General features: G+C 32.6%; 3 protein-coding genes across 3 annotated transcripts; 1 reads left to right on the top strand and 2 right to left on the bottom strand.

Annotated features, from left to right (window-relative positions):
- Nucleotides 1-8,721: 8,721 nt before the first annotated feature.
- On the bottom strand, nt 8,722-11,224 carry LOC135843196 (DNA polymerase delta subunit 3-like). The gene is made up of 9 exons (XM_065360985.1): nt 10,862-11,224; nt 10,680-10,735; nt 10,362-10,607; nt 10,213-10,294; nt 9,992-10,141; nt 9,579-9,911; nt 9,392-9,503; nt 9,169-9,321; nt 8,722-9,047 (listed from the first exon to the last, which is right to left on the bottom strand). Exons 1-9 carry the CDS (start codon nt 10,925-10,927, stop codon nt 8,827-8,829), a joined length of 1,419 nt encoding a protein of 472 aa, XP_065217057.1. The 5' UTR covers nt 10,928-11,224; the 3' UTR covers nt 8,722-8,826.
- A 2,385-nt stretch (nt 11,225-13,609) lies between these two features.
- Nucleotides 13,610-15,460, top strand: LOC135842848 (leucine carboxyl methyltransferase 1). Its single transcript, XM_065360507.1, has 5 exons — nt 13,610-14,026; nt 14,107-14,290; nt 14,366-14,607; nt 14,684-14,793; nt 14,874-15,460. Exons 1-5 carry the CDS (start codon nt 13,829-13,831, stop codon nt 15,070-15,072), a joined length of 933 nt encoding a protein of 310 aa, XP_065216579.1. The 5' UTR covers nt 13,610-13,828; the 3' UTR covers nt 15,073-15,460.
- Nucleotides 15,461-15,731: 271 nt separating this feature from the next.
- Nucleotides 15,732-18,365, bottom strand: NKAIN (Sodium/potassium-transporting ATPase subunit beta-1-interacting protein). Its single transcript, XM_065360505.1, has 8 exons — nt 17,961-18,365; nt 17,725-17,862; nt 17,569-17,649; nt 17,304-17,498; nt 17,153-17,210; nt 16,961-17,074; nt 16,631-16,897; nt 15,732-16,555 (listed from the first exon to the last, which is right to left on the bottom strand). Exons 1-8 carry the CDS (start codon nt 18,012-18,014, stop codon nt 16,209-16,211), a joined length of 1,254 nt encoding a protein of 417 aa, XP_065216577.1. The 5' UTR covers nt 18,015-18,365; the 3' UTR covers nt 15,732-16,208.
- Nucleotides 18,366-23,780: the final 5,415 nt, after the last annotated feature.

The following is a 23,780-nucleotide window of genomic DNA, read 5'->3' as shown; positions in this document are numbered from 1 at the left end:
AAACGCAGAAAAATTACACACTCATCTCATCTCCTCGTCTCCTCCCGGAAAGTTTGCACGAAAATAGACCATCGAAATTATCACGATGAAAGTTGCATTAGAATGTACATTTCTACTTGTTCGTTTCCAGCGTTCAAGTCTCCGAGCGTTGCGATATTTACGGCGAACAGGTTATGCAATTTTATCGACATCGTTTAGTATTCGTGAATTTCAGCCAAATACGTATCCAATGCCAATCCCCTCCCTTCGTTTCGTTCCGTGTTCCGGCAATAATACGCGATATTTTTCGGCTATAAACAACGATTGACGAAACGTTGTAGATTCAAGTTTGTTGTACGATGAAGTTAATTTATGGTATATAAATCAATGTTTAGCAAATGAACTAGGTCGAGATGAAATATTAAGTTTAATTTTTCGAAAAATCTATCGATTGTTGTAAGTGTATAAACAAATATTATACTCGTAAGTGTACGACTGAGTTGACGGTGTGCCGGTCTTAATTAGTTTTTCCTTATTTAGTGTACTTTCGATAATAAATCAATGACGAGAAATGCTGGTGTGAATAAATCAAAATACGAGTAAATGTATCCTTTAGCGTGAAAAATTATTACGTTTTGATTGGCATATCACCATGATGAAACATAATCCTTCTAGTATCATATTCGTATTATAGAAAGAGTAAAAGTGATAAAATTATGACGTGAGTTGTTTGATTTGGAAAAATTGAGAATTAATTTTGAGTTATATGACGCATTGTGTAACCTTCGGAGCGGAATTTTCTAATCAAAAGTCGAATACATTTGTAATAATATTGTTGGAAAAAAATATATGTTGTGCTCGAAGGAAAATGAAAATATAACTCGATCATTTTTACGTTTTGTGGAGTTACGAGTACATCCATCGTTTCCCTCACCTCCTCCTGTTATCATCATTCTAATCCTTTCGAAAATTTGAATCTTTACTAATTTAAATCTTATCAAAAATTATTCTTATGTTTCGTTTACAGAAATTTTACTGCGAAGATTTCTATCTTACAAACAAAACAACGTTGTTATTATTTAACGGTTCTTATGCTGGAGAGATTTAAACACAAATGTCAAAAATTTACAATAAATATCGCAGTATAATATCGAAGCTAAATGTATGTATTTAATTTACGGAATTAATTCAACGTTGAATTGAAATTGGAATCCAAGAGTATCATATACTTGCATACCTGAGTGAATTTTTCCATATTACGGTATTCTTGACCATATAAACATAAACACAAGACAGAGTACACAGATATACTCGTAGTCGTAGTCTACTTCTCGTGTTGTTTTAATCATTCTCAGTTCAACTTCAACGTGTGGATTACTCAAGAATAAAAAATACTTAATTCGTTGAAAAAAAACGTGTGTCGCGTCGTGCGCTCGTTACAATTTAAACGTTTTATTTTTCTTCTTATAGTACGCCATACTTACAACGTAGACTAATTATGCGACATGTTTTTTTCTTTTATCCAATTCCAGTCATCCTTTTTTGTCTTCGTTAAGAGGAATTAGTACCATAAAACGAGGTGTAACTTATTCGCAATTACAAATGAGTTATTATTCCTGCAGCTATGAGTTCGGTTAGATTCAACTTTACATCTTGAAAACTGCACGAAAGTAGGTGGGTAATCTTATTAACAGTTTTGGAAGTGAGAAAATAAAGAATCTTATTTTAGGGCATTCAACTGATTCTTTACTAGGTAATAGATTAAAAATAATAATATAACAAGGATGGATCATTTTTGAATTTCATTTTCTCAGAAATTTTTAGAAGAACAAGCAGCTGACTTGGAAACTGTATCTATAACGTAAATTTCAAACAAAAACCTACGTTAAATCTAACATTGACCCTTTCTCCTGGTTTCTTGCTTCTATCCAAAGTTATTAAATTCAGGTTTCATGCAGTTTTGCGAACTAAACTGCTTCGTCAGGCTGTTAAATGCATTCGTAGATATTATCATTGAATGCACGACCTATTTTGACATGATAATGAAAGAATAAACAAATTGAAACAAACATCGCAGGCGATCATAATTCATAATACAAACAGCTCGTTTATAAAATGCATTATATGTATCTATGTTCCAGGTACCTCTACCTCTACCTATATAGCTACTCGAACATTCACTATCACTACATTGCAACAGAGATACCAATCTATCAGTGTAATTTTCTACGACAACGACAAAGATGAACTTGAATATACATGACGAATGTACCTACGACGAGTACCTACTCCTGTTATGTTTTTTTGTTTTCAAGTACTCGTATCACCTTATCGCGCTTCGAACACCTAAATACAACAATCGAAATTATTAATAAATCACGATTGAAAAAAAAGCGGATATGAAAAATTGAAATCACAAATTCAATCGACCTTCAATTTATGCCACAAACATTGCCGATACATAGGTACGATATGGCCTGTATAATAATGCATGCGATAATTGCCATACATATCGCCCTCTAATAACAAAGTATGGGCTCAAGCGATCATCATATGTACGTAAGACTGAAAGTGAAGTGAACTCCCATTTATAAAGTAAAGAGAACGGTTTTCCATTGACCTTCGTCATCTGTGGTTCGAATAGTTCGAGTCAGTTCCTGTATGCATCATAGAACATACGAGTATGTGAATCGAAATTGCAAATTATGCTGACGGTGCGGTGTTCAAACTGGCAATCAACGTTCCTTTTTACCAACTAATAGGTAATCAAAGTTGAAAATTTTTCGTGATATTCTATAGCGGAATTATGCAGTTGCCTTGCGAAAAATTAATCGACAAAATAGGTGAATGGTTGTGGTAAATATGCTAATACATGAATTTATTTTTTCATAAAAAAGAACAATTTCGAAGGTTGCGGTTTGCTGTTTAAAATTCCTTCTAAAAACAATCAAAAAATAACTGTGACCGAAAATTTTGAAAATTGGCAATTTTTCGGCTCATTTTTTCAAAAATATTTGGCGATTTTTTTTAAGGAACTTATTTTTACTTGAGAATTGAAAACTTGAGTAAATTATTAAACAAAAATTGAATTAATTAGTACCTAAAATTGAAAAAAAAATGAAAATAAGGAATAAGAATGGAAATAGATAAAATAATTTAAAGATTGAAATTATTTAATTATTAAAAATTGAAAGGATAAACAAAGTAAATTAAATTTTTTAAAGTGCTTACCAAACCACGATGTATGTATTGTGAAAATGCTAATTAATAGTTTTAATAGGTATTCACTTATTCAATAAACTGATTTGCATTGATATAACATTTTTAAAAATAATTAGATTAAAATAACATAATTAATAAATATATGTAGTAGGTAAGTAAATTATGTAATCAAAAATTTTCTAAATTATTTTAAATTGAAATATAAATGACAGAAATAAAGTCGAAATAAATCAAAAATGAATTATAATCAATAAAACCTAGGTACCTATTTGACAAAAAATAAAATAATTGGAAATAAATTAGAATACTACCTACATATATTATTTAAAAATTGAATGAATATAAATTTAAAATGCTACTCAGGCGAATAAAGATTATAATTAGAATTTAGAAGTAAGTTGAATAAATAAAAAAATTGATTACACGTCTATTTTGAATGAAATTGAAATCGTTTGAAATAAATCAAATCATGCAGGTGAATTGAAATGTTTTATACTGAATTTTACACTGAACTGAATAAAATTCAATTAGGTACATTGAAATAACTCTAAATAAATCAAAAAATGAGGTCTACGAAAACGAAAACGAAAACTGAAAATTGAAACAAGAAACGAATTATAAGAAGCGTGAAAAACGAGAAAAAATGGTTTTTCCAACTCCGATCAATGAAGTCAATTTAGAATAACAAATAACGATAACGAATTATAAATTTTTCAAAATGCAATAAATTGAATCAATTCACAATAAAATAAATTTAATTTGGATTAGCATTAATGAAAAATATCCCCATGAAAATGAATTAATCTGAAATTAAATTAAGTATTTGTTTAAAATAATTAAAAACGAATTAAATCAAAATTAAAATGATAGGTAGGGTGATGAACTTCAAATGATTAGAAATTTAAAATTAAATTTGTATGAAATAATTTTAATTGAATTAAAAGAAAATGATGAATCAATTTATGACCGCAAATACTTAATTGAAATAAAAATGATTAATTAAAAGAATAAATTGGATAAACAAAAATAATTTTTTTCGATATACTGAAAATTATGAAAATAAAATAATTAATCTACATACTAAGGGGTCATTCCATGTCAACTCAACCAACTTTTTTGAGTCATGTCTTTCGATTTCGCTCAAATTTTTTTTATAATATGTAACCACCCAGTAAGTAAGAACCCCGCAATTAGTTTGATCCCAGCCCCCTTGAGGGGCGGGTGGGGGGGGGGCTTCCATTATTTTCACATTGTCTCGAGGTACTCAACTTCAGCAGCCCATTCCTCCAAAACTATGATATGTACTTTAATCAAAACTGATTTCGCAGTTTGAAAGGGCATTGCATTCAGAACTTTTTAAGCATTTTGAAAATATCAAAAGTTAAATGTTTTGAAAGATCAAATTTCAAAATTTAAAATTTTGAAAAAATTTCCACAGATGTACCTTTCTACCTTTTGCTGCTTTTTCGAAATATTCAAGTTTCGAGATGGGATCTCTTAATGGAGGGGAGCACCCCCACCCCCAATTTTGGGTGAAACTTTCGAAAGAAAATCTGGGGCATGTGACATATCGAATTGTATGTTTTTGGTGACGCTGAACACGAATATGCCGTCAGATTTCTGATTGGACCCCATCCACGGCCTCCAACAATTTTTTTAGACTTTTACCTATTGGGGGAGGTTCTGGGGGCCATGGGTGAGATCGATTTAAAAAACTATGGCTATATTCGCGTTCAGCGATATCGAAAACATACTATTTCATGTGTCACACGAATGTAACCATTTTTTTGGGGGTTACTCCCTTTGGGGAGGTGCTGGGGGCCGTGGATGGGTCCAATTAAAAATCTGACGTCATATTCGTGTTCAGCGTCACCAAAAACATACTATTCCATGTGACGCACGAACAAAACACTTTTTTGAACTTTTACCCCCTTTGGGGAGGTGCTGGGGGCCGTGAATGGGGTCCTATCAAAAATCTGATGTTATATTCGTGTTCAGCGTCACCAAAAACATACAATTCGATATGTCACATGCCCCAGATTTTCTTCCGAAAGTTTTACCCAAAATTGGGGGTGGGGGTGCTCCCTCTCCATTGAGAGATCCCATCTCGAAACTTGAATATTTCGAAAACGCATTAAAAGGTACATCTACGGAAATTTTTTCAAAATTTTAATGGTAGCTCCCACTTATGACGCTATTTTGAAATTTGAACTTTCAATTTGAAAGTTCAACTTTCAACTTTTGAAAATTTCAAAATGCTAAAAAGTTTTGAATGCAATGCTCTTTCGAACTGTGAAATCAGTTTTGATCAAAGTATCATAGTTTTGTAGGAATGGGCTGCTGAAGTTGAGTACCTCGAGACAATGTGAAAATAATGGAAGCCCCCCCCCCCCATCCGCCCCCTGAGGGGGCTGGGACCAAACTAATTGCAATGTTCTTACTTACTGGGTGAGTGTATATTGTAAAAAAAAGTTGAGCGAAATCGAAAGACATGGCTTTCAAAATCGCTATTTTTTTGTTGAGTTGACATGGAATGACCCTAAGTAAATTAAGTTGTGTTGAATACAATTTAAGTACATCAATTTAATTCAAATTGAAAATATTTTAAAGTAAGTAAATCATATTAAAATAAATATTATTGAACTTATTCTAAATAAATTAACAGTTATTATATCACTCTCTAGTAGATAGTAGATACCTACTTCATTTTTTTGTCTTTTTTTTTACAAATATTATTACCTATATACTTAGGTATAGGTATGTAATTAGATTAAAAGCTCAAATATCTAGAGGTATTTAATTACTAGATATTCATACTTTTTTTGTTTCGCATTTTAATCATTCACTGCTACGAGTACCTACCTAATTACAGCGAATTCAAAATCTAATTTTTGCCTAATGCATCGCATCACGTCATTAGTGTCAGTATAGATAGAGAGAAAGCTAGGGTAGGTGTATTTTTGGTTGAAGAAATCATCTGAAATCTATCTAATCAACTTTTTAAAAATGTTTGCAAACCGTCAAAGAAAAAGAGCCAAACTTTGGATGTGATATGAGCCATAAGGCTGGAGAAATGGCAATGACATCTTACTTTAGATAGGTCATGTAGGGCCCACAGGCCGCAACTTATAAACTGAAAGACACCCTATCAAACAACTTTCGAAGAAATGTGAAAAATGAACTCTATTCCTTCGTTCATTTCTATACTGAACTATATGCACAAGTACATCTGTAAATTTTAATTAAATTTTACGCAACTTGAAACACGACTGGATGCATAGAAAACAGGAATTTTTTAGTAAAGATATTAAACTTGGTACGTGTAGGTTGAAATACTTTGGATCCATATACGTGGTGGAGCACGACGATGAAGCTCAGCTTAGCATCGGTTGGTCGATTGTACAAAATCTACACAGTTATATGTCTTATATGTACTACCAAGTACCAATACCTATGCATGTAGATCTGCCTAGGTAAAGTACAGGTTGTACACAACATATAAGTGTATAAAATTCTATACACGCGATGATGTCCTATATTTTATTGTGTATTGATACAGTAAAACCGTTTAACATCTCACGCTGTTCCATATCTGTTTTATGCATCTTAATATAATTATTCCGAGTCCAGTTTTCTTTTAATTGCAATTTTAATGCGCTTTTTATTATTCTTGCGCAAACATGGAAGGCGAAACGAAAATGCTCGCCGCTTTGTGCGGTTCAGTTCGGTTCGTGTGTGTTGTGTTGTGTACCTACATAATAAAGGAAGTGTAAATTTGGTATTGCATATACGCCTTCATGTAAACATAATATGTTCCTCATAATAAGTTATCGGTACGGAATTTAAATACAAATAAGTAGATCAGACAAGTTAACATGTATAAGTCGCACCGCGCACACAGGGTATAATATTTCAATATAATATTAATCGGTACTTTCTATACGAGTAAGATTTACGTTCGGCTTAATTTACAATGCTTTCAATGGCTTATATTATGTCATCACGAAGCATAACTAAAATTTTTGGACGAGTTCAATTCATTTGGCTCTGATTGCTCTGATTATTTAAATATCAATTACGTATAAGCTACGAATACCTACGACTGATGATTGCATTCGTGAGAACAATACCTATCATCGTCGCACCGTTCGTGTTAAAATCGTACCTATATAATGCTGAAAAATCATCGATGCCGAACTATTGATGCGCGTATTCAACCTTCATTGCTGAGAGGATTACGCTGAAAAAAGAAGAAAAAAACTTTCTACTATTTAATGTGTCATTTAATCGTCTCACAATTCATTATCTATACAGTTGGATTACTCTCGGATGAGCTGACGAACAAAAAATGCACTTATTTGTGATGTTTAACCTAATTATCGTGCTGTCGTTACAATTAAGGTTCGAGTATTTTTTAACGATTATAGATTCTTCAATAAAAAAATTCCGTCTCGTATCAATTACGAAATCATCAATTAAATCACTAAACGAGAGATTACGTAACGCAGATCCATCTTTTAGTCCGATTTCCGACAAACGAACGATAGATTTAGACTGCATCCGAACGGCGAACTCCGAAGCCATATTTTTTAAATCGTGTTTCGTTTCGATCGAAATTTTCAACCGTCGCAAATAGTGGTATCAACGATCCTAATTGAATTAAGTTTGATTTATAACCGTTCGAATATTCAGACACCTATCGAATTCGTATATATTATTATAATTATATAATAATTGTCGAACTAGATCTCTAAAACTAAACGAAGTCACAACACCTGTTGCTAAACGTCTCCAAGTGTTTTATTTATTATACAGTAAGAAAAAAAAATACTCGTAGATCATTTTAGGAAAATTTTTCCAGCTCATTTTTTTTTGCGTATGATCCTAAGGGGAAGGCGGATAAAAATATAACAATTACCCTTTTCGCAGCGTACGCCTTGGAGCGATTCTAGCAGCATTATCGTTTACTATTGCGTAACAACCTGTCCTTAGTAAATAATTAATTCTGTAAACCAGATTTTTTAAAATACCGACATCGATTCCTTTAGTTTGTTTCATTGTTTTAACACTCCACACACACCAAGTACCCGCAGTTCCTTTCATTATTTTAGCATATAATATATTGTAAGAATGAGACCAATATGTTACACTGAAGAGTAAATAAAACAATTATACACCGAAAATTCTATAATGCTAGATCATAAGATAATGTAATGAGAGGCATTTTTGATGGTAGATGTGAAGTCATTCAGGTGTATATCTCCAGACGTACGTAATAAATATCGTCAAGATGACGAATAACCTTCTATTGAGGTTGCATATCTGAATTTTTAGTGAAAGAATTTTAAAATTTATATCCGCTTATGCACTTTTGTCAAGGTTTAAGGCGGGTCTCATTGTAGTGCAAGATTAGGAACATCAGATCGATACATTGAATACGTCTTGATTTCTCAATAAGTGACTCAGGGATTAAAAAAAATGAAAAAGTTATAAAATGAAAAGGAATAATTTATGACGCAATAGTATAAAGAAACGATAATATTACTTCAAGTATTTCACAATAAAAACTTTCTAATAAATAATCACATGGATATGATCCAAAAATCAAAAACATCATTAAAATCATCAAGTTTTAGATGGTTTTTTGAAAAAATTCATTATCGAAGCTTGCTTGGTTTTTTGACTCTGAGTTTTCGCAACTTCTTCGTTACTCGTCTTCGTTTTAACTTCGGCGGGTTTTTCTTCGGTTTTCAAACGTTTGTTAGTATCGATATTTTCATTATTAGTACCTCCTTCGTCATTCTCATCGCTGCTGCAGCTTTCGTATACGACTTCTTTAGTGGTACCTGTGAAATTTCACTTCGTTAGTCGAGTAGTTCGTCATAAAAACGATCAAAAATTGAGCGAAATTTTGCAAAAATGCATAAAACATTGTAATATTTGTTATAACATTTTGAAATGACTTACGCATATATCCTTCTTCATCTAGCACCGTTTTATCGATGACTTTACGTTTACGTTTTTTACCATGAGAAACAATCACAGCTGGGGGCTCTTTTACAGGTGATAGTATCACCGGTTCTGGTTCTTCTTCTGGTTCTGGTTCTGACATATGTGCATCTTCAAGAATAATAATAAAAATTATAAATAAATCATTTCAAACCATATTTTTAGTAAGATGCAAACGTACCGTTATCACTGCCTTCGCCATCACTCGACGAATCACTCTGCAGAATAATTCGTTTCATTTTTTTCTGCTTCGGACCTTTTTTAGAATTTGACTTCTTCGGCTTCGATTTATTCTGCAAAATTAATTTCACGTAAAATTCTACTCAAAGTTTAGAACGGGGAGCAAAATTCTTTTCAAAGAAAAATACCTGAGTTTTCTTCGACGAATTAGCTTTCTGTTCAATTTTCTTAGCTAAGCTTTCCGTTTCCATAGTTTTCGAAACTCCATTTGTTTTAGGACTTTTGTCTTTAGACGTTTTAGAAACGGGCTCATCTTTTTTATTTTTCGTTTCGGGGGCTTGTTTCTCAGTCTTTTCTTGATCACTGGAATCGTTATTTTTACTACTCGAATCATTGAGAACTGGTGATTCTTGCTTTGTAGATGAATCGCTTTTAGGAGTAGAATTTGTCTTGTTAGCGGCTTGTTTTTGGAAAAAGGATGAAATACTTCCTTTACTGTTGGCGACTGGTTTCACGATAGACTGCAATGAGTAAATTATGTTGAAAAATCAGCGATACGAACGAGATTGGAAAACGTATAAAGTGACGAAGAATAATTTACTTTTTTCGTTTCTGGTTTACTCTTCACTTCTTTGTTTGGTTTACTCGGAGGGCTTTCTTTTTTGGGACTCTGTTGTTTAGGACTTTCTTTCTTCACTTCTAATTTTTCTTTCACCGCCGGAGTGCTCTTCGCTGTACTGATTGACGAAGTCTATAAACATATTGGTTATATTGAACAGTTCACGATTCAGTGGTCGTAAAATATATTCTAAACGAAATTACCTCTGGTTTAGCTACAGGAGTCGACTGAACCGTTGTACTTTTACGAATTATTTCTTTATTATACTTAATCGATGACAAGCTCCTGAAATAGAATTATACCAATCAAGAATCGAATAAGGGAAATAACAGATTCTGAAAAGATAACTTACAGCTGCTTCAATTCATAAGTAGCTTTATCAATATTATAAATCATTTCAGGATCGAATGTCGATTCAGCAGGCTGTATGCTGTATACATGTTTGTCAATAATACTGATGGTGTTTTGAAAAGCAGGGAATTCATTCTCTTTGATCAACGATAATAAAAGATCTCCTTGTTCTTTCTTCCCGTATACTACCAGCGTAACAATATACTTGCTCTTGTCTTCGGACTCGTCGAGATATTCTTGTAGTAATCTGAAATTTACAAACTAAGTCAGAATTGGGTACTTCGTTGAAATAGAATTGAATTCATAGTGTTCAACTTACTCTTTCGCCACTGAATTGTGAATCTCCAATTTTCGACTGAGCCATTTGAAAGTGACCTGGTTCAAACAAAAAAACAGATGAATATTTTAAACTGAATTCAACAACAGAGGGTCAGCTGATATCTGTGCACTGGAAATTTGAAAGTTATTGAGAGTATGTGATATTAAATGCAAGATACTTACGACATTGTTATCCTTAATCTGTTCTTCAATAACTTTAAAACATTCTGATTTCGAAGCTGAACCCATTTTTAATAATTACAAACGTAAAATCGCGATGCACTCAAGACTTTTGTGAAAAAAGGAACAAGACTGAAAAAATCCCGCGTTTATTTATCACTCATTATCAGCGCTCTGCACGTTGCATGGATCTCGATCGAGCAATAAAATGATGAATAAATCAGAACTTTTTAGATCAAACATTCACGAATTGATCAATTTGAAGTACAACTTCTGCAAAGTTTGCAAATTTTCAGCAAATTTTCTGAAAAAATTTTGTTTTGAATGTTATGAATATAGACAGTGTAGAGGAAGACGAAAATCTAGCACTTTCAGAAACGTCAGTAACGACGTCGCCGCCTTATAGAGAGCGCTCGCGGCGAAATGAGGGCTACTCTCTCGCAACATTATAGGGAGTTTTATATGAAACACACATTGTACACGATCAATTTTTTCATTTTTTTATGCTAAAAAATTTTTTAGGACAATTTTTTTTTGAAATAAATGATTTTTAATGTTTTTTAAATTCCTTTTACATAAATATGAGCCATGAAATCGGAAAATTGAAACATCAGAGGTAATTATTTTTACAATATAGCAATATAGAAATATATGCTCGTAAGAATAAATAATAATAAGTGTAAAATGATTGATCAAATTATTATTTTATATTTTTTTGATTTTTTTCATCGTAATAGAGAAATAAATAAATTCAGTTTCTCATTTCTTACCTTTTTTTCCTAGTGATATTTCAGTACGAGTACATGATTAAATATGTACCTACCTACCTATACCTAATACTTGAAATAAAAATAACAATTTCTCATAGTTTTTGCATTTTTTAATTTTTATTTTCATTTAAATTTTTAATTCATTTACTTTACAACAGAAATGAAAATTTGAAAAATAATAATTTGATCAAACAAATTACCTATATTTTTATTTTATTTATTGTTATATTTCTATAATATTGTAAAAAAAACATCGGAGCTAGCATTCGGACGTAAGTTTTTTTATATAATGAAAATACTTACCTCCGAATGCTAGCTCCGATGTTTCAATTTTCCGATTTCAATTTCATCATTCATGGCATCATGGCTCATAATATTTAGGTATGTAAAATAAATAAAATTTCAAGAAAAAATTCTCCTAAAAAACTTTTAAAATAAAAAAATCAAAAAGTTCATCAACTCAATAAAAAAATGTTGAAAAAAAAATCTTGAATTGAAATTGTCCTAGAATCATCAATCATTTTTTCCAACGGAAAAAATTACAATTCGATAGTAAATGACAAGATGTAAATTTTTTTGGAGCTTTGCTGACTTTTCTTTTTTTTTGTGAGTAAAAAAAATTTTTCGTAGGTGTAGGTATGAATATGAAATATGAATACAGCCATAGAATTGTATGATAAATGCACTTTCCCATTTTTCCCTCATTTGTTTGGACATGAACTAAAAAAAATTAAATTTCCTATTGATTGCCTGATTGGTAATATTGATTATTGACATACATATTTTTTCTCAATAGTCAATTTTGTACAAAAATTGTGATTTTTAATTTTAACATTATATTATTTTTTATGAACAAATTATACAAATATACAATTGTCAACTCTGAATTAGAATTAGAATTACCTATGCGAAATTTTCACTTTAATTTTCATTTTTCAGAAAACACATAGGTATTTTAATAAGCCAAACTCAAAACGTGCAGAATTTTATCCTCTTCAAAATTTGTTTATTATCCAAAGCGCTATAAAAAAAATAGCAGTTTAATTGAAGTTGAATTTTTACCGCGCGCAACAATTTTTTACGACTTTGAGCTTCAATAAGTTTCGAACTGTTAGTGCTAGCGTTTTGAATGAAAACTCATTTTGAAGAGGATAAAATTCTGCAAATTTTGGTTTATTAAAATACGATGTAGTTGATGAAAATTTCGCGTAATTTTAATTCAAAATTGACATGCATAAAAATTTGTTCATAAAAATGAATATTAAAAATCACCATTTTCGTGTGAAATTGAAAAAAATTTATACCAATCGATAGGAAATTTCATCTTCTTTAGTTCAAGTCCAAAAAAAATTTTTCCAAACCACTTCATTTTCATGAAAAGTGGGAGAAAACGCATTTATCCTATGCGTCTACGGCTGTTTTACTCGCATGTTTACGTTTTCTTAGCACCCATTTCGATCTGACGCGCTCTGTCGGATTAGTTCAAGCGAGCTACACATTGGAGGACGGTATTTGAATTTTCTCCCGTTGAAGATTTTCGTCTTCCCCTAGACTGTCTATAGTTATGAAAAAATTGTTATCTCAAACTTCCGATGACTCGAAGGTTTTGCTCTTAGCCAGGTAATTTTTTTCTGGGTTATTTTATTTGCGCTCCTGGTGAAATCTTTTTGAACTACATAATCTGAAATTTCATGTTGGAAACTTGGTCAAAATATTTATCAAGGTTTGCTCACTTGAAATTTTGATTTTCCAAGCACGAAAATTTTCTCTTCATCGTCGAAAAATTTGGGTCAAAAATTCAATTTCGATGCCAATATTTCATAAATTTGAATTTTTTTGAAATCTTAAGATAGAGATGGAATTTATTTCTATTTTATATAACCTTTGAATTTTCAAAACTTCAAAAAATCAATCAAATTTTACACGCAGTTTTTCCCAAGTGTTCAGCGAAAACATCAACACTGAATTTTCTAGAACAGCTGATAATTCGCAATTTCGATTTCGAATAAAAATATCAATATTTATTCTACCTTACACCTTGAATTTATTGCTTTCGAAAAACTACTTACTTTGTGTTCTCACGCCTTCAAAAATTTCTTATCGCGTCTTTACATAATGTGTAATTTTATCTGGTGTTTGTGGAGTATTTGATAGTCGCTTTCAGAGTGTAACTAATCCCAGTTACAATATTGACTCGAACATGGATTCTATGGAAGCTGTTCAAGCAACTAACGACGATGCCAGTGAATGTAAAAGATGTGCGGTGGATTTAAATTACTGGACTGACAAGTATATCCATTTTTTCGTCCGGCATTATGAGAGGAAAGCGCCGGAAATCAATAGAGGTTATTTTGCTCGTTACTCTGGCATGAATTCCGTAATCAAATCGTTTCTGCAGGTAACTGGAATCGTATATTTTATCGATCTATCTTTCTTCAAATTTGCAATTTTCGTTTAATTGTGTTGGTATTTTTTCAGAGAGTGGGTACGAAATCGCAGATTGTTAATTTGGGATGTGGATTTGATACTATGTATTGGAGATTTAAGGACAACAACATCAGCCTTGCTAGCATAATCGATGTCGATTTTCCAGCTGTTACAGCCAAGAAATGTTTCAGCATCAAACGTAATAAAGTATTATTAGATTCGTTACATTCCAAAGGTAGGTAATGAGTGTTGCAAATAATAGTTGATTTTTTCATTTTTTATACATATTTAATTGTCGTTTAATTTCCAGATGGTGAAATCAGCTTCAGCGGAACCGATTTACATTCGTATAATTACCATATCATCGGTGTTGATTTGAGAAATATCAACGACCTCGAGTATAAGTTACTTCAAAGTGGTATCGATTATAATCTACCGACGTTATTTATCTCAGAATGTGTGCTCGTTTATAACGAATCGATGCATAGTCAACGTTTGCTTTTATGGATCTCGAGTAAATTTTCGGAAGCACTATTCTCCAATTATGAACAAGTGAGCAACTAAATCCTCACTTCATATGATCTAATCGTGATTATTTTTTTCATTTCGTATCTTTTTTCAATTTCAGATTAACATGAGCGATAGATTTGGAGAAGTTATGGCTAAAAATTTACGAGAACGAGGGTGTACATTGGCTGGTTTAGAAGCTTGTAAAAATCTCGACACTCAGAAGCAAAGGTACTTAACCCCTCCCCCTCCCTCCTTCGTACCATCTATCTACCTCGAAATTACTCAAATTTCGGGTATCTTTTTTACAGATACTTGAATACTGGTTGGTCTGGAGCTCGTGTATGGGACATGATGCAGATCTACATGTCTATTCCGATATCTGAAAGGCAACGTATCGAATCGATTGAATTTTTAGACGAACAAGAGTTGCTGGTTCAATTACTTCAGCATTATGCTATCGCAGTTGCCTGGAAAGGCGATGTATTTAAGGATATAGACATCACATAGCAGTCAATGGATATACTGCGAAACGTGTTTCACTCTATGTCGATTTTATAACACGTCGCTTTTATTCTTTCATTCTCAAGTTTGATAACTTTTTGCTTCTGTTTATTTGTATCATGTTGTGTAAGCAAGCTTATTATTTTGTACATTGTGCATTTTATTATTTACTTCCATCTTTATTACTACTTCTTTTCTTTTCTTTTTTGTTTTCGTGCCGTAACCTTTCTTCGTACGAGTTCACTATAAGTTTATTATTGTTATTAAATTACTTATGTCAATTGTCCAGTTATATTCACAACTTATTAACATTATTTTTTGTGAAATGTAACAAAATCGCGATTTGTTGTTGTGTGTGATGTTTTTCAAATAAACATTTTCCTTGCAAAGTCAACACGTTTGTGAATAATTACGTCAGAGAGAGAAAGTTGAACTAACTCGAAAAATGTATTATATTATAGTATTTCGAAAAATAAAAAGGTATAAAAATGATTACATTACAGAATGTACAAAAGCACCAACAATGTATGTACCAGGTAATTAACGATGAAACAAAACATTAGATAATAATGATTACAAATGCTGGAAAATTTGACAAAGTTTGAATATTACAATTAGTGATTATCATCGTTACGAAAAATATTTTTTTTAAAAATTATATTCGATCACAAGTGAAGTAAAATATACAGAAAAGACGATATTTTTGCAGTTAGACAACGCAAAAGGTAATCGATCAAAGAGTATAAAAAAAGAACACAACGTAGTAAAGAGAATACTGATGGTAAAATGGAATGTTCTGTACAAAATAGTATAAAATAAATGAGATCATAGCATTTTCATAGAAAAAAAGAAATCCCATGCCATAATAAACACTACGATTACTATACTACAACATAATACACACACACAAATGAATTAAAAGAATAAAAAAGTGCAAGAGTATATGAAATTTGATCTGAAACATTAAATGCATCTGTAGTAGTAACACACACAGTATGTGCACAATTGACAGAACGTATATAACTAAACAATACGTACGTATAACAATCACATGGAAATTTAAATTAAATTTAACGATAACTTATACAACACAGCGCCAATAAGCTCTCTTAATCGTATACATCATTGAAAGACTTGGAAATTCAAATAACTGTTTCCGAATTAACGACGCCTTGGATCTCGTAAGCTGGTGGACCATCGTTGAAAAACGTCGAATAAGCTGATCTGGTACCTCTACGGCAAGAATTAGAAGGAACTTGCGGAGTAGCTTGTTTATTAAAAGCTAACGTTCGAACTCCGTGATAATTCGAGTAACTAGATCGAGCCGAAGGGGGCCTATCCAGAGACGTATTACTGGCAAAATTAGGATTCACATGACCCATTTCGGCAGCTGTATTTTGTAACTCAGCGGCCGACAAGAGTTGCGACTGCGATGATGTGAACGGAGGCACTCTACACGAATCGTTCGACGTCGACGAATCGTTCAACACTGAAAAATACACATATAGATTTATCTAATAATTCGATTTTGGGCGATTAGGGTATGTTTAAGATGAAGACGTACTTTGATGATGGAATGATAATTGTTGCTGTTGTTCGAGGAACCTGGATACCGGATTATGAGTAGATGCTCGATGTCGTCGGGCAGACGATCTCGCAGATGATCTTGTACTACCGTACGTCGGTCTGCGAATATAAGGGGGTGGCTGTTGTTCTTGACGTTGCTGGTATTGAGGTGGTAGGGTGCCTCGAGAGTTCACACTGCGTCTTTTTACTCTTCTAGGAGTCATTGGACGACTCCCACTGGTGGCAGTGCCACGATTATCCGAATCTAATGAAAATGCTTATTAATTGCTGAACAAAATTACGTAATGGTAAAACTAGGTATTCGTACCGTCGTGACTATGATTACTGTCGTCATCGTCGAACATTTCTTCCGGTCGACGTAGACTGTACTCGATCGAGTATAATGGTAAAACTCCATTTTGTTTTTTATTATTGGATTTAGCTATTGGAAAACGAAAACCGTGAAATGATCATTGTTCAAAAGTAATTCAATCGATAAAAAGGAATTCAATATACTTACAACTAGTTTGCGTAACAAAATCATGGCTAACTTTCGCACCGATTCCGCAACCCCAAAGCTATTGAAACACAAAATCGTATCGAGTTAAATACCTTACTCTTATTTTAGGTAGGTATAAATTTAGAATGGTTTCCAAAAATACCACACATACCGCTAAAATAACATGAATGATAGCTTGTATGGCTTCCACGTAGTGAAAATCGACGATGCAGTCTTTTATCTGATCTGGTTTAGCAGGACGATACTCGTCTACTTCACGGTTCGAATTAAATACTGGTTTACATCCGGGACCATTGGTTTCCCACCAACTGTTGCTATCGGTTCCAAAACTCAAGATGGTTCTCATCTAAACAGTAATATATTTTGTAAAAAAGGAATCCGAGGCGAACGTTGTTATATGAGATGGTCATACAAACCTTTTGCATATTGAGTATTTCGAAATAAACACACATAATGAACAAGTTCCAAAATATCCAAAATGTGCTGCTAACGGTGTACTGTAACAGAAATCGATTCAATTAGCAAATAAACTCAGAACTTGATAGGACTCTACATTCAGTCACAATACTCACCGTAATCGTATACTTCGTTTTGGATTGAACTACTCCGAAAGTTCCAAATATAATGACTAGCGTGTACAAAAAATTCATCAGAACGGATGCCCACATATACCCCAAGAAATCGAACGTCTGTCTCACACTGACCATAATCTAAATTGAAAATTAAAAACATCCCGATTAATACAGCAGCACATGAATGAGATGAGAGCTTATCAGTACAAGGAATAAAATCACATCGTAACACTTACCAATTGGAGAATGAAAACAGACAGTAACAAGTGTCTGGAGGTACACAGTTCCATGTCATTTGGAACTTTTCCTATTTCCGGTGTTCGAAATGCTCACGATTACATGTTAAAGCTGATTTAATATCAATGCACCAGCAACGGAGACGGAGAGATTTCAAAATAAAACACATCACAAAAAGCAGCAATTTCAAAATTCTTTCAATGGTTTCCGTGACAACGCCATAAACAGTAGAAAAATATTAATACGACTTTTTCATTGTTTGTTTTTCTCCAACCACCAATTCAATTACGCACATTACACTAACGCGAAAGGAGGAAAAGAAAAAACGGATTTGTTTTTATTTTTTTAGATTGAGAGGGTTAGGTATTCTTTCACTACGTTTTAATTAACAGGTACTTCTTGTTTACCTGCGTACCTGTACAAAAAAAAAGGTATTCATCAACGCAGTGTTGCCAATTTTAGTAACGTTTTTTTTTTTACTGAAAGTTTGGGAAAACAGGTGGAAAGCTCGAGGAAATGAAAGCATGAATATTTCATGGTTTGGGCGGTTTTAAAAATTGAATTATAAAGTTCTCCGACTATTTTTATCTCGTAGTTTTTCGTTACCTACGAGGAAAGAGCCGAGAGGGGAATTACAATACCTACCTGTGGTATAATGAACGTCATCACACCTGTTATAATCGTATACCTGTATGCATAATAAAACAAACCCATTTTTAAACCTGGAACTGGAACCTGAATGAGTGTACCAGCGATGGTAGCAGTTAGTTATTTGGCAGTCCCTCTTCAATCTACATTCGTGATTTTTTATTCAAAACACATACCGAGAAGGGAACGTTGAAGAATGAAATAATTTAAATGATAGGAGGGTGAACTGAATATATCAGGTGAATATCTGCATAAGAATGAGGCATGAAGAGTGTAAGACAATCATTGAAAGCGAATGTAATGGTATAAGGTACGAGTATATGTAGAAGGTGAAGGTACCTACAAGTGTTAAAATAAATGAAGATTATTAATGCGTCCGAGATTCGCGTTATAACTTTTTGTTTTAATGATGAACGACATTGATCGATATCGATACTTTTACCAATGCTTCATTTTCCTCATTCCAAAGAAGAATTCCTATACCTAACGAATGCAGAATTTTTTCAGAAATACACGTTTCTCATTTAGATGTAATGATTCTGCATCATTCTCCGATTTTCAAGATTTCTGTCTGCTCATTAAACAAACTAAAATCTCATCGCAAATATTTATGAATAAGGATATAGGTACGTACAATTTCTAAATGGAACATGGGGCAATGGGTGCCAAAGTTGAATAAACTAACACCTCAGCTTTTTTATCATCCAACTGCAGCTTTATTTCCAAATCAATGGAGCAAATACGACTTTCGAATCATTTAATGTAGATTATTTTCAAACTTTTTCTAATTCGGTAACTTCGTGGAATTTTATTTTCTGCTTTAACAACACAGACCTACCTATACGAGTAACCATTTATGTCATCGAAATAGATTCCACATCTGTGTCTATTCGAGTGGAAGGGATCGCGGATGGAAATACTTTTCACGTTTCGACTTTCGTTCAAAAAATTTAATAAAATATCCGGGTGGGTGTTTCAAAAATAAATTTAATCACCTGAATTCCGGAGTAAAAAATTCGCAATTTAAAAGAATAAAGGGCAACTACAGTAGATGAAAGGAAAAATTTGTAAGTATAAAAGGTTGAAGTTGAATTTAATTTTTATTCTACGTAGGTAAATTTTTAGAACTTCGAACAGTCAAAAATAAATAAAGAAAGAAATGAGGGAAATCAACATTTTTCAATTTGTCAACCATCACAATTCACATGTACGAGTAGGTACTTACTATTTTAGTATTTTTTCGCTTTTCCAAACGAATTTTCGGTAAATAAATCATTTCCTCTTGGCCCTTCCCTTTGTGAAATTTAAAGCATTTATTGCAAGAAATTTTTAGACAAATATTAAGTATAAATTCATTTTACGAAAAATTTTTATTTTGTTTTTTATTAAAATTTCATCAATTTTGGAGTTTTATTGATGTTTTTGAGTAATTTCAACCATGTTTTATACAATTTGAGTTTTAGGTTACCTACGTTTTGTTAAATTTCACTAAAATTTCAGTCTTTTTTGGTGATTTTCAGTAATTTTGTAGCTTTTTTAAGCGCCTGTTTTGCATCATTGTAACGCGTGTTTTTTACAGTTTCTTTATGTATTTTTGGCAAATTTTATTGTTGCTTTTTTCATTTTTTTTTTTTTTTTTTTTTTTGGTGATTTGCTTACAGCGTTTTTAAAGCGTTTACTTGTGCTTTGAATAATTTCCAACGATATTTCATGCCTTAGTTACTCAATTTAATTAAATTTTATCATTTTTTTTATTCTAAGACTTTTTCTTCCGTTTTTGTGAATTTTAAATACCTACCCAATTCTTTTGATTATAATGCTTTTTGGGTGTATTTTAACATGTTTTAATGCGTTTCTATCAAAACTGAAATTTTATCACTTTTTGGTAATTTGCAATGATTTTAAGATTTTTTTTTAGTCTATTTTAGTCCAGTCATTTTAGTAAAATTTTTAATCGAACCTCGAAAAAATTCGGCTACCCCCGCAAGAGGTCATTAACCTTTGCCAATACAGATTTTTCGGCTGTATCGCCGAAATGAAGGGTCCGAGAGGAAAAATGTTCGAACGAAAATTGTTTTACGCTAAATTTCCTATCAGCAATCAGCATGACCAGTCCAGCTTTTCCCAAAATGGCAATTCCACACTTACTGAGGAGGGGGTAAAGTTGTCAATTTTATGAAAATTGTTTTAAAAAATGAAAATCGACAATTTAAAACGTGAACTTGATTCACCGTAGACTCGAAAATCTTTTGACCAAAAGTTACACACCGCAACTTGTCTGCTACCCCTGCAAGAGGTCATTAACCTTTGTCAATCTACGTTTTTCGGCTATAATATCGTCGAAATGAAGAGTTGGAAGGAAAAAAGTGGTTGAACTGGAATTATTCTACGTCAAATTTCCTGTAAGCATGACCAGTTCAGTTAAAATATATTTTTCGATTTTGGGCGAATTTTTGAAAATCAAATTTGGGCCAAAAATGAAAAAAAAATCAAAATTTTACCAAATTGAGCTATAAAGCTGAAATGTGGGATATACCCTATTTTTGATCTGCCAAATCGATTGGGAAGGATTTAAAACCGTTTTAAGCAGTTCTGGAGCCTCCAGCACATTTTTGAAACTTGAAATTCCCATAAAATTTCATCAAATGAAGTTGGAAATCGGAAATTCACGCTGCAATCCAATTTAAACACGTCATTAAGTCGACTGCTGATGGGTTTGAGTCATTTCGTGGCCACCATAAACTTTTTGAAAATTCTTGGAGCCTCCAGTAGATTTTTGAACCTTTGAATTTCCAAAAATTTCATCAAAAGCTGTTGGAAGACCAAAATTTACTCTGTAAACTAATTTTAATACGCTAGGGAGTCGACTGAAAGTAGATTTCAAGTCGTTTTGAAGCCTCCCGCGACTTTTTGGAAATTACTGGAGCCTCCAGCAGATATTTCAATGCTCGAAATTTTCATAAAAATTTACCAAACAGAGTTGGAAATCCAAAATTTACTCTGTACTCCGATTTCAATACGCTATCAAGTCGACTACAGGTTAGTTCAAGAAATTTTGAAGCCCCGCAGCGACTTTTCGAAAATTCCTAGAGCCTCCAACAGATTTTAGAAAGTTGAAATTTCATGAAAAAGCAGTTGGAAAGCTGAAATTCATTCTGTAAACTAATCTCAATACGCTATGAAGTCGACTACCGGTAGATTTCAAGTCGTTTTGAAGCCTCCAGCAACTTTTCGGAAATTACGGGAGCCTCCAGCAGATTTTTCAATGCTCAAAATTTCCATAAAATGTTACCAAACAAAGACACCCCATTTTTGACATTACTCTGAGGTGGATCGCAGGCAGTTTCAATCCGTTTTTTGGAGCCTCCAGCAAATGTTTAGAAACTTCTGATTTTAAAAAACGCTACAAAATCTATCCGAATCAACTTTCGGCTTTCCAACTTCATTTGATGAAATTTTATGGGAATTTCAAGTTTCAAAAATGTGCTGGAGGCTCCAGAACTGCTCGAAACGGTTTTAAATCCTTCCCAATCGATTTGGCAGATCAAAAATAGGGTATATCCTTAATTTCAGCTTTACAGCTCAATTTGGTAAAATTTTGATTTTTTTTTCATTTTTGGCCCTTTGATTTTCAAAAATTCGTCCAAAATCGAAAAATATATTTTAACTGAACTGGTCATGCTTACAGAAAATTTGACGTAAGTAGAATAATTTTAGTTCAGTCACTTTTTTCCCTCCAACCCTTCATTTCGACGATATAGCCGAAAAACGTAGATTGACAAAGGTTAATGACCTCTTGCAGGGGTAGCAGACAAGTTCCGGTGTGTAACTTTTGGTCAAAAGAATTTCGAGTCTACGGTGAATCGAGTTCAAGATTTAAATTGTCAATTTTCATTTTTTAAAACAATTTTCATAAAATTGACAACTTTACCCCCTCCCTCCTCCTCCTCCTCCTCCTCCTCAGTAAGTGTGGAATTGCCATTTTGGGAAAAGCTGAACTGGTCATGCTGATAGGAAATTCAGCGTAGAACAATTTTCGTTCGAACATTTTTCCTCTCGGACCCTTCATTTCGGCGATACAGCCGAAAAACCTGTATTGGCAAAGGTTAATGACCTCTTGTGGGTGTTGCTGTAGCCGCAAGTTGCGGGGTGCAACTTTTGATGGGTTGTTTTAGAGACCAATCTGAATAAATAATGTGAAATTCAGCTTTCCTCGAATTTTTTCGAGGTTCGACTAAAAATTTTGCCAAAATGACTGGACTATTCACAGGTATTAGTATTCTTGCGAAAGCGGAAGTGTGGAAAACATGTGGATTAGATGATGTAATATAATTTGCATACCTGTATTTCTATTAAGGGGCAAAAATACGCGAAACAGAATTATTTGATTTTCAATAAGTACCTAATTAGTAATTACCTACCTGACCGCATTAATATTGTGCAAAAAAATAATTAAGTAAAATTGATCTTTTTTTTAAATTTTTTATTTTCTATTTTTTTAAAAGGAATTTTTACTAAACATGCCTACCCATGTTAAATACGTTATTTTTCCCCATTTTATTTTCATTTTTTTTTTTTTTAATTTGAAAAAAAGTGTTCGTGATTTTTTAAAATGTTGGTTGGAATTGTTCGCATGAAAACACTTCGATACATAAATAAATATAAAACCAAGAGAAAAACTTCCAAAACACTTTCAAAAGCTCGAATAATTTCCATAAAATTAACGCAACAAAGAAATCGTCAAGTATCTTACTGTATAAAATTCAAACACGATGAAAAAAAAATCAATATTTTAAAGAATAAATAAAAAATACCAAACCACCGGACTTAATATAGGCAAGTATTAGGTAGTAGGTCCAGCTACCTTATTTCCGCAATACCCATAAGCCCACAGGTGGAAAAGCACCGTATGGCCAACTTCTTTCGCTCATATTTTACCATATAATCTGCGGGATTTTTACAACATTATTAGCAAAACTTTAGCAACTTTAAAAGCACGTTGCTCGTTAAAATACACCTACCTACTCTCGTTTAGTATTTAAAAATTCTCCACGCTTATTAAGTATACATTATACAGAAGCTCTCTTATATAGAGAAGCTAATCCTAATGAAAATGAAATTCACTATACCATTTGCCCCACTATAACCATAATAATGCAAAATGCACAACG

The sequence above is a fragment of the Planococcus citri genome, chromosome 4 (assembly GCF_950023065.1).
Source record: "Planococcus citri chromosome 4, ihPlaCitr1.1, whole genome shotgun sequence".
NCBI classification, from domain to species: domain Eukaryota; kingdom Metazoa; phylum Arthropoda; class Insecta; order Hemiptera; family Pseudococcidae; genus Planococcus; species Planococcus citri.
Note: the sequence above shows the minus strand (reverse complement) of the source record. Positions and strands in the feature narration are given on the sequence as shown.

What these genes read in the sequence shown, in the direction of transcription:
- LOC135843196 (XM_065360985.1), bottom strand. Translation starts at nt 10,927, where the DNA reads ATGGGTTCAGCTTCGAAATCAGAATGTTTTAAAGTTATTGAAGAACAG. An exon ending in AGATTAAGGATAACAATGTC is followed by an intron (nt 10,736 to 10,861) that starts GTAAGTATCTTG and finishes TGTTTGAACCAG; the next exon opens with GTCACTTTCAAATGGCTCAG. An exon ending in ATTCGTCGAAGAAAACTCAG is followed by an intron (nt 9,504 to 9,578) that starts GTATTTTTCTTT and finishes TTAATTTTGCAG; the next exon opens with AATAAATCGAAGCCGAAGAA.
- LOC135842848 (XM_065360507.1), top strand. Translation starts at nt 13,829, where the DNA reads ATGGATTCTATGGAAGCTGTTCAAGCAACTAACGACGATGCCAGTGAA. An exon ending in AGATTCGTTACATTCCAAAG is followed by an intron (nt 14,291 to 14,365) that starts GTAGGTAATGAG and finishes TTTAATTTCCAG; the next exon opens with ATGGTGAAATCAGCTTCAGC. An exon ending in CTCGACACTCAGAAGCAAAG is followed by an intron (nt 14,794 to 14,873) that starts GTACTTAACCCC and finishes TCTTTTTTACAG; the next exon opens with ATACTTGAATACTGGTTGGT.
- NKAIN (XM_065360505.1), bottom strand. Translation starts at nt 18,014, where the DNA reads ATGGAACTGTGTACCTCCAGACACTTGTTACTGTCTGTTTTCATTCTC. An exon ending in TCATTCATGTTATTTTAGCG is followed by an intron (nt 17,211 to 17,303) that starts GTATGTGTGGTA and finishes GTGTTTCAATAG; the next exon opens with CTTTGGGGTTGCGGAATCGG. An exon ending in ATTATCATTCCATCATCAAA is followed by an intron (nt 16,556 to 16,630) that starts GTACGTCTTCAT and finishes TGTATTTTTCAG; the next exon opens with TGTTGAACGATTCGTCGACG.